Source organism: Loxodonta africana, chromosome 15 (genome assembly GCF_030014295.1).
Source record: "Loxodonta africana isolate mLoxAfr1 chromosome 15, mLoxAfr1.hap2, whole genome shotgun sequence".
NCBI lineage: Eukaryota > Metazoa > Chordata > Mammalia > Proboscidea > Elephantidae > Loxodonta > Loxodonta africana.
Genome location: NC_087356.1, coordinates 40946846 through 40956767, shown reverse-complemented (window position 1 = coordinate 40956767; position 9922 = coordinate 40946846). Strand labels below are relative to the sequence as shown.

Genomic DNA, 9922 nt, shown 5'->3' with positions numbered 1-9922 from the left:
AGGGCTGGAGTCCATACGATTTTAGGTTGAACGTAGAAGACGGGGCTGAAACTCCACTTTTCCCTGCTTGCCGGGCTCACGAGGTGGGCGGCGGCCCCGGCTGGGCTCCGGCGGGAGAAGCCAGGCTGGGGGTCGGCGCCCGTCTCTGCGAGGGGCCGCCGGGCGGCGAAGGGGGGGTTGGGTCTGACTCCACGTGGCCGCCGCCGGCCTCGCCCGGGCCCCGCCAGGAGGCGGCCGCGCGAACTGCAGGAGCAGGAGAGAAGGCCCGGGACGCAGGCGAGCGCCCCCGGCTCCCAAGCCCGGCGCGCCATGGCGGACGCCCCGCGCGTCCGCAGCCCCGCGTCTGCCGGCTAGCCGGGCGGGAGGAGAGCGCGCCTCGGGAAGACGCGCCCGGACGCCCGGGCTGAGGGGCCACCGCTGCCTCTCTCCCTCCCTCAGCGGTCACGGCCTCAGAGCCGCTGTGAGGAGCATGAGTCCCTGGAGCTGGTTCCTGCTGCCGACCCTCTGCCTCCTGCCCACTGGTACAGCCCCGCGGCGCGGTGCGCCCCCCTCCGCCAACTGCGAGCTCAAGCCCCAAGTAAGGCGCGCGCCGGGCGCGTGCGAGGTGGCCGCCGGCTCTTCCCGGGGGTAGTTTCCTTCCGAACTCGGGGAAGCACCGTGCATTCGGACCCCGAGACGACTCCCCGGGCTAGTCGCCCACCTCACACGGCGGCGCAATCTTGTTCGCGCGCCCGGCTGCACCCTTAACTCGCAGGGGCGCAACCCGCTGGCTGCATGGGACCGGGTCTCCAGACCCTCGCCCTCCGCCAGCCCATGGGAGTGCCTGCGGGACCCCTGGGGTCTTGCCAGCCTGCTTCGCGGGCACTAGAGGGTACAGTTCCGTGTAGGCGAACCAGAGTTGGGACTTGGGAACATTTACTTTAAAAGTTTGTTCTCCCCAGCGTTTAATTTCTCCTGGTCTTATCTAAGTTTTAAAAGCACCCTGCAGTTGCTTGATTTAACCTTGGCTTTTATTCAGTACCTGAGTTAGAAGGGATTTTAGGGAGCTAAAGGCATTAAAGCCATTCCCCCTGTTTTACCGATCTGGGAAACGGAGGCTCAGAGAGGGGCCCCACGTGCGCCAGGTCACAGTGCATTCACGGAGCCACCTCTGTCTGACAGCCTCGCATTTCACTCACACGGCGCTTCCTTAGATATTCGCATCAACGTTTTGCAAAGGAGGCTCGGTGACCTGCCGGCGTCCACCCTCCCTAAGAAACAGAAGCGGAGCGGAAAGCCGGCTGGTCTCCCGACTCCGAGGCTGGACGACGTCTTTTGAGATGAATGTTTCCTTTTCCTGATCAAGTTTCTTAACGCTCGGAAGTTAGTGTCGTTCTCAAACCTCTCTTGAGCGCGGTGGAGATTGAATCTTGCGTATTTGTGTTGGTAGTTTCGATCTCTGTGCGTCCCTCGTGCTGAGAGGGTGATCCCAGACTTGCCCTTCGGGTCGCCTGTGCGGCCTCGAACCCTGGGTGCTGGAGTTCAGGGGTCGGCTCACCCTCGGTGGCACCCTGTGCAGCTCCGGGGCTCCCCTCTATCACTGGCCATTCCTAATTTTATCCGTCATCCTAACCACAGCAGAGGAGAGGGTGATGACCTAACTGAGCTCTTCCTGGGCTGCAGCGACAAGCGAGGAAGCTACGCTATGCTCCCTAAGGCGCCGCCTGGCGGCGGATAAACCGAGGCTCTCCTGCTAGGACGGCAGGGGGCGCTGCAGGCGGAGAGGGAAACCGGCACAAGGGACGCCCGCCGTGTGGGAGCGGCTGCTTGTTATAAAAAGCAGGAGTCCATTTCTTACTATGAAAGCACACGTGTCTTTCGCTTTTGGAAACTATAATACCAGCTCCTTTGAGGAGTGTGTCTAGGTGAGGGATCTGTCTTCATGAGTCTTTTACACCGGGGATTCTCAAGCTCGTTGGTCTCAGGGCCCCTCTACACTCTAAAACAGTACTGCGGACCTCAAAGAGGTTTTATTTTTGTGGGTTAATGGAGAAGTTTGTAAAACTCAAGAATATGCAAGCACACATTCCATTAACTTTCAGAGCAGTGATGTCATCCCAGGTCATGTAGCCTCTGGAAAATTCTATAGTACACTCGTGAGAGAATGACGATGAAAGAGAAAACACCTTAGTATTATTAAGAAAATAGTTTTCATTTTATGGTCTCCTTGAAAAGGTCTTGGGGACACCCACTGGTCTCCAGACCACCACACTTGGAGAACTGCTGCCCTATTCTGTGGGCAAACTCGGTCTTACCTCTGCAGAGGTCAGAAGGTCAGTCAGTGTCAGGGCTGGACCTGCCTGCTGTGGAGGGCATTGTTGGTGAGTCCCTGAGGGGCTTGGGTCTTGAGATTGTAGAGTAGAAACTCTGGAATCCAGCTGCCAACCTGGCATGGCAGCCCCCTAGAGGATTCTAGGACTGTGAGTATGAGAACTGGTTTGCTTTTAGGTGCTAATCCTTAGAGTGCCAAGTGGGTCCCCAGTCAGCGTTTACTCCCACACCACACAGGTTGAGCCTCTTTCTTATCGGTCCTCAAACAGAACTCTTGAGTGCTCTTTGCTGTTCCTGCCCATGGACTTTTACACTGGCTGTTTCTTCCCCCTGGAAAGCTCTGCCCCAGATGGCCACATGCTTGCTCCGTTACTTCTTCCTTCTGGTTATGCTCAAATGTCTCTCAGTAAGACCCTTCCTGCCTACACGATTAAAAGTTATGCCACCCCTCCCTCCCTTCCCTCCCTATCTACCTTCCCTGCATGATTTTTCTCTGTAGCGTTTAGTCACCATTCAGTAAAAAAAACTGTGTTTATTGCTGTCCTTCTCCTACCCATGTAATCTCCATAAGGATAGGGATTTTTATCTGTTTGTTTGCTGCTGTATCCCCAGTGCCTAAAAGAGTCCCTGGCCATGGTGGATGTTGTTGTTGTTGTTAGCTGTCGTTGAGGATCGGTTGTCGATCGACTGTTGTGATCTATGGGGTTTTCATTGACTGATTTTTGGACGTAGACCAGCAGGTCTTTCTAGTCTGTCTTAGTCTGGAAGCTCTACTGAAACCTGCTCAGCATTGTAACAACACACATCTCCACTGGCAGGTGGCTGGTGGCCGTGCATGAGGTGTGTTGGCCAGGAATTGAACCTGGGTCTCCTGCATGGAAGATGAGAATTCTACCACTGAACCCCCACTGCCTCCACCCTGGCCGTAGTCGATGCTTTGTTGAATGAAAAGAATAAACTAAAGCCAACTTAGTTTAGTATCATCCTTGCTGGTGCGCTGAAGAGCACTCACTCTGATCATGCCAGCTACAAGTGCGGCCATCACAGGCCTCAGGATGCTGGGATGGGAGGAGCTGAAGGCTCTAGCATCAGGGAGCTAGCCTACACTACACAAGTTGTCATTGTGTTCCTTGTTCTGTTTCATTGCATGGATTACACAGGTATCTGTGAAAATCTTGCTTTGATTCACATTTGACAGCACTCAACGTGTCTCTGTCATCTGTGGCCTTTTCTTTCTCTTTTGGGGACAGTTGCAACAAGGTGTGGAAAGGACATGTTAATAGTGTTAAGTTTTTTTTTTTTTTTAAGTTATCGTAACATTTAAATATGTGGCTTCTTCTAGCAGGATGTGGTGGCCATAATTACAGTGAAGTGGTATAGTAGAGCAAGTGTGTGTGTGTGTGTGTGTGTGTGTGTGTATAGACACACAGCCCTACCCCTGGGGGTGTCAGTTTGAGGGAGGTAGAAACAGTTGCACCTGCGGTCAGCGCGGTGGTCTGGGGCTCACCAGTGGCCAAAGGCAAAGTAAGAATTCCCTGATCAGGAACCCTAAAGACACTCTTTCAGCTGTGCCCCGCCAAAGGTGTGCCTGGTAGGTCAGTGTGGTTGGTTGGATGCTGGTAACCATACCCAGTGGGATGGTTCCCGTGCACAGAGTGGGAGGTGCGTGTGCACTCCCAGTCACTGCACAACTGGATTTACTGAAGAAGATTCTATAGGTATTCATCACTTAAAAAAATAACATTTTTGAGCTCCTTATGTGAGAACGTGAATAAGATGCAGCCCCTGCCTTGAAAAGAGAGAATGGGAAAAGCTGGCACCCTGAGGATGTAAAGATGTCAACACGGTATTTATTTGGGCAGGTTGTTGGGGCTGGGGAAAAGGAGCTGGGTAGAGCCTTTTAGATTCGGGGTCAGGTAGCGCTTATGAGCAATAGTGTACCTGTAGTGTGCCCTCAAGTTGATTCCGACTCATAGCTACTCTACAGGGTGGAGTAGAACTGCCCCAGAGGGTTTACTTTTCCTAGGCTGTAATCTTTGCCAGAGCAGATTGCCAGGTCTTTTCTTTTGTGGAGTGGCTGGTGGGTTTGAACCACCTACCTTTTGGTTAGCAGCCAAGCACTTAACCACTGCGCCACAAGGGCTTCCTTCAGTATTCCTCAAAAACCGAAAGCAAACCTGTTGCTGTCAAATCAATTTCAACTCATAGTGACCCTACAGGGCAGAGTAGAACTGCCTCATAGGGCTTCCAAGGAGCCCCTGGTGGATTCACACTGCCAACTTTTTGGTTAGGGTTCGTAACTGTTAACCACTACGCCACCAGGGCGCCTCAGTACACCTAGTGGGATATTAATTGATAAAAGATTTGACTCTGAATCAAAAGTAAAGTCTGTTTTTTATGTAAGGCCATGTAATACAATGTTCAAAACTGAGGCTCAGCAGCCAGCCTGCCTGGCTTGAAATCCTAGATCCACCATTTAGCAGCTATGAGACCTTGGATAGAATAATAAACCTCTGAGGGCCTCAGTTTCTCCATCTGGCAGTGCCTGTTTAGTAGTGCAGCCCTCCCAGTTTCTCTCCTGAATGGGCACAGGTGTTCACCTCCACTGCTCCACCAAAACTGTTAATCTAGGTCCCCAGTGACCACAGTGTTACTAAATCCAAAGGACAGTTCTCGAATCCTTGTCTTCTTTGACCACATTTAACCTAATTGCTTACTTTCTGTCTTTGGAGCACATTCTCGAATTGGCTTCCCACTCTCCTGGTGGTTCCAACAACCTCTCTGGCCACTTCTCATTCTCCTTTGCTGGACCCCCCCCACCACCTCACCCCAACTTCCCAAAGTTAGAGGGCCCCAGGGTTCATTCCTTGACTTTCCTCTCCTATCAATACACAGTCCCTTGGAGATCTCACCCAGTCCCGTGGCTTTCAAATAACATCTAAACAGGGATTATGCCCTCAATTTTATCTCTGGCCCAGGCCTCTCCCATACTCCAGACTCATATTTCCACTTGCTGACTTGGCATCTCCACATGACATCTCATTTCAACACGTCCAAACCCAAAGAACCCTGTCCCACCCCTGTCTTGCTCATCTCAGTTGATGGCAACTCCCTCTTTCACTTAACAAATTCATCAAAATCCTGTTGTCTCTAGCTTCCAGAATATATCCAGAATCTGATCACTTCTCACCGATTCTGTCATTACCACTCTGGTCTCTCCTTTAGATTATTTCAATATCCTCTTAGCTGATTAACCTTTTTGCTATTTGTCCTTGTCCCTCATCACAGCAGCCAAAGGGATCCTATTTACACGTTACGTCGGTTTGTGTCACTCCTGTCTTACAAGCCTGTGCAAGCTCCCACCTGCTTAGCATAAAAGCCTGAGCCCTTACAGTGCCCTCAACCAGTGTGATCTGGCTCCTGCTCACCTCTCAGACCTGATGCCCTCCTTCTTTCCTCATCAGTCATTCCACTGCAGCCACCTGGCCTCCTTGCTCTTGGAACACACCAAGGACCTGGCTGCCTTAGGGCTTTTGCATTGCTATTCTTTCCTGGAATGTGCTTCTCCCAGATAGTCCCATGATTTGCCCCCTCATCACCTTCACAGAGAGGCTTAAATGTCTTTTCGTATATTCAGTGACATTCCTGATCACCCTGGTTAAAATCTGCCTCCCCCTCCCTTCCTTTCCTGCTTCTCCAGGGCAACTATCATTACCTACTCTGAGGCCAAGGACCTGTGTTTTATTCACAGCTGTATCTCCTGGTGCCTAGAACAGTGCCCCACCACTCATCTGTCAGTTTGTTGTACTGTGGGGGCTCGTTCGTTGCTGTGACACTGGAAGCTATGCCACCGATATTTCAAATACCAGCAGGGTCACCCATGGCGGACAGGTTTTAGCGGAGCTTCCAGACTAAGGCACAACTAGATAGAAGGATCTGGTGGTCTACTTCTGAAAAGAATTAGCCAGTGAAAACCTTATAAATAGCAGTGGAATATTGTCTGATATAGTGCCGGAAGATGAGTCACTCAGGTTGGAAAGCACCCAAAATACAACTGGGTAAGAGCTGTCACCTCAAAGTAGAGTCAACGTTAATGACGTGAATGGAGTAAAGCTTTCAGGATCTTGATTTGTTGGTGTGGCATGACTCAGAAAGAGATGAAATAGCTGCAAACATCCATTAACAATCAGAACATGGAATGTACAAAGCATGAATCCAGGAAAATTAGAAGTTGACAAAAAGAAATGGGGTGCATAAAGATTGATATCCTAGGCATTAGTGAGCTGAAATGGACTGGTATTGGCCAGTTTGAATTAGACAATCATATGGTCTACTATGGCAGGAATGACAGATTGAAGAGGAACATTCATCATCAAAAAGAGCTTTTCAAGATCTATCTTGAAATACAATGTATCTACAAGGAAAACCAGTGAATACAATTATTATTCAAATTTATGCACCAACTATTAAGGCCAAAGATGAAGAAATTGAAGATTTTTACCAATTTCTGCAGTCTGAAATTGGTCAACCATGCAATCAAGATGCACTGATAATTACTGGTGATTGGAATGCGAAAGTTGGAAACAAAGAAGAAGGATTGGTAGTTGGAAAATATGGCCTTGGTGATAGAAATGATGTCAGAGATCACATGATAGAATTTTGCAAGACCAACGAATTATTCATTGCAAATACCTTTTTCCAGCAACATAAATGGTGTCTATACAAGTGGACCTCACTGGATGGAATACACAAGAATCAAATCAACTACATTTTTGGAAAGAGACGATGGAAAAGCTCAATGGCATCCATTAGAACAAGGCCAGGGACTGACTGTGAAACAGACCATCAATTGCAAGTTCAAGTTGAAGCCGAAGAAAATTGAAACAAGTCCATGAGAGCCAAAGTACAGGCTTGAGTATATCCCATCTGAATTTAGAGACCGTTTTTTTTTTTTCTCAATAATAGACTTAAAGCATCGAACACTAATGACCGAAGACCAGATGAGCTCTGGGATGACATCAAGGACATCATATGTGAAGAAAGCAAAAGGTCATTAAAAATGAAAGAAAAGATCAAAATGGATGTCAGAAGAGACTCTGAAACTTGCTCTTGAAGGTGGAGTAGCTGAAGCAATTAAAAGAGCTGAACAAATGATTTTAAAAGGCAGCTTTAGAAGACAAAGTAAAGTATCATAATGAAATGTGCAAAGACCTGGAGTTAGAAAACCAAAAGGGAAGGACATGCTCGGCATTTTTTAAGCTGAAAAAACTGAAGAAAAAATTCAAGCTTTGCGTTGCAATATTGAAGGATTCTATAGGGAAAATATTGAACTACGCAGGCAGCATCAAGGAATGGAAAGAATACACAGAAGATGGAAAGAATACACGGAGTCACTGTACCAAAAAGTATTGGTTGATGTTCAACCGTTTCAGGAGGTAGTGTATGATCAAGAACTGATGATATTGAAGGAAGAAGTCCAAGCAGCACCGAAGGCATTGGCAAAAAACAAGACTCCAGGAATTGATGGAATACCAGTTGAGAGAGATGTTTCAACAAACAGATGCAGCACTGGAGGTGCTCACTTGTCAATATCAACCAACTGACTGGAAGAGATCCTTATTTGTGCCCATTTAAAAGAAAGGTGATCCTTTCTTTCAAATAGGAAATTATTGAACATGCGGAAATTATTGAACAATATCGTTAATATCACATGCAAGTAAAATTATACTGAAGATAATTCAAAAGCTGTTGCAGCAGTCCCTTTACAGGGAATTGCCAGAAGTTCAAGCTGAATTCAGAAGAGGACGTGGGACCAGAGATATCATTGCTGATGTCAGATGGATCTTGGCTGAAAGCAGTGAATACCAGAAGGATATTTAGCTATGTTTTATTGACTAGGCAAAGGCACTTGACTGGATCGTAACAAATTATGGATAACAGAACACTCAATTGCACTCACGTGGAACCTGTACATAGACCAAGAGGCTGTCATTTGAGCAGAACAAGGGGATACTGCGTGGTTTAAAATCAGGAAAGGTGTGCACTGGGGTGTATCCTTTCACCATACTTACTGAATGTGTATGCTGAGGAAATAATCTGAGAAGCCAGACTATATGAAGAAAAATGGGGCATCAGGATTGAAGGAAAACTCATTAACAACTTGCGATATAGAGATGACTCAACCTTGCTTCCTGAGAGCAAAGAGGACTTGATGCATTTACTAATGAAGATTAAAGACTACAGCCTTCAGTATGAATTCCACCTCAACATGAAGAAAACAAAAATCCTCACAAGTGGACCGATAAGCAACATTATAATAAATGGAGAAAATATTGAAGTTGTCAAGGATTTAATTTTACCTGGATCCACAGTCAATGCCCATGGAAGCAGCAGTCAAGAAATCAGATCACGTATTGCATTGGGCACATCTGCTGCAAGAGACCTCTTTAAAGTGTTCAAAAGCAAAGATGTCACTGTGAGGATTAAATTGTGCCTGACCCAAGCCATGGTATTTTCAGTTGCTTCATATGCTTGGGAAAGCTGGACAATGAACAAGGAAGACCGAAGAAGAATTGATGTCTTTGAATCGTGGTGTTAGTGGAGAATATTAAATATAGCATGGACTTCCTGAAGAACGAACAAATCTGTCTTGGAAGAAGTACAGCCAGAATGCTCCTTAGAAGCGAGGATGACGAGACTTCGTCTCACATACTTTGGACATTTTATCAGGTGGGACCAGTCCCTGGAGAAGGACATCATGCTTGATAAAGTAGAGGGGCAGCAGAGAAGAGGAAGACCCTCAATGAGATGGATTGACACAGTGGCTGCAATGATGGGCTCAGGCATAACAATGATTGTGAGGGTGGCTCAGGACCCCGCAGTATTTTCTTCTGTGGTGCATAGGGTTGCTATGATTTGGAACTGCCTTGACCGCACCTAACAACAGCAACACAGTAATTTGCTAATGTTGTCATCGTGCCAACCCTCAAAGACAAATAAAAATCAGACTTATAAAGATTCTGCTAATAAAAGGTAGCAATAATGAAAACAAAACAACAAAAAAATGAGGTATTTGACTTACCTCAGAACCAACTTGTGATGGGTCATTGAAACAGAACCCTGTCATAAATAGAGGGCTACCTATCTTTAAATAACCCCTGGGACGCTTATTACTCCAAAAGGGGATGCCTGGGGGCTAGAGACCCTGTAGGTGATTCATCTCCTACTACTAATTTAACCACTAAAAAGTTAAAAAAAACTAAAAAGTTAAAAAAATTGTTTTTAAAAACATTCTTTCTTTCATTTCAATGAACGAATTATTCATTTATTTAACAGTTACCTGTCTAATTTGTTTATACCATAACCGTACAACATGGGTTGTAATCTAACTTTTTCAGATGAGGAAACTGAGGTGCAGAGAAATGAAGTGGGTTTTAAAAATCTCAGTGGGGTAGCAGAATTTAGACTTATTTTGCCCAATTAGTGCGTCTTTGAAAAGATGTATGTATGTGTGAGCAGAAATGTAATTTAAATCCATTAAAAACCAATTCGCAGTCTGGGGGCTAGTGAGATGTACTTTGTTTGACCTGCATGACATTTAAGAAAATTGAGG

General features: G+C 47.0%; 1 protein-coding gene across 1 annotated transcript in view; it reads left to right on the top strand.

The window, feature by feature from the left end:
• The first annotated feature begins 416 nt into the window (after positions 1–416).
• The window catches only part of TRABD2A (TraB domain containing 2A), a 75903-nt gene continuing 66397 nt past the window's right edge, over positions 417–9922 (top strand). Inside the window, exon 1 of the mRNA XM_064268786.1 lies at positions 417–577. Coding sequence (XP_064124856.1) covers positions 470–577 — 108 coding nt within the window. The 5' untranslated portion in view covers positions 417–469. The remainder of the gene's footprint in view (positions 578–9922) is intronic.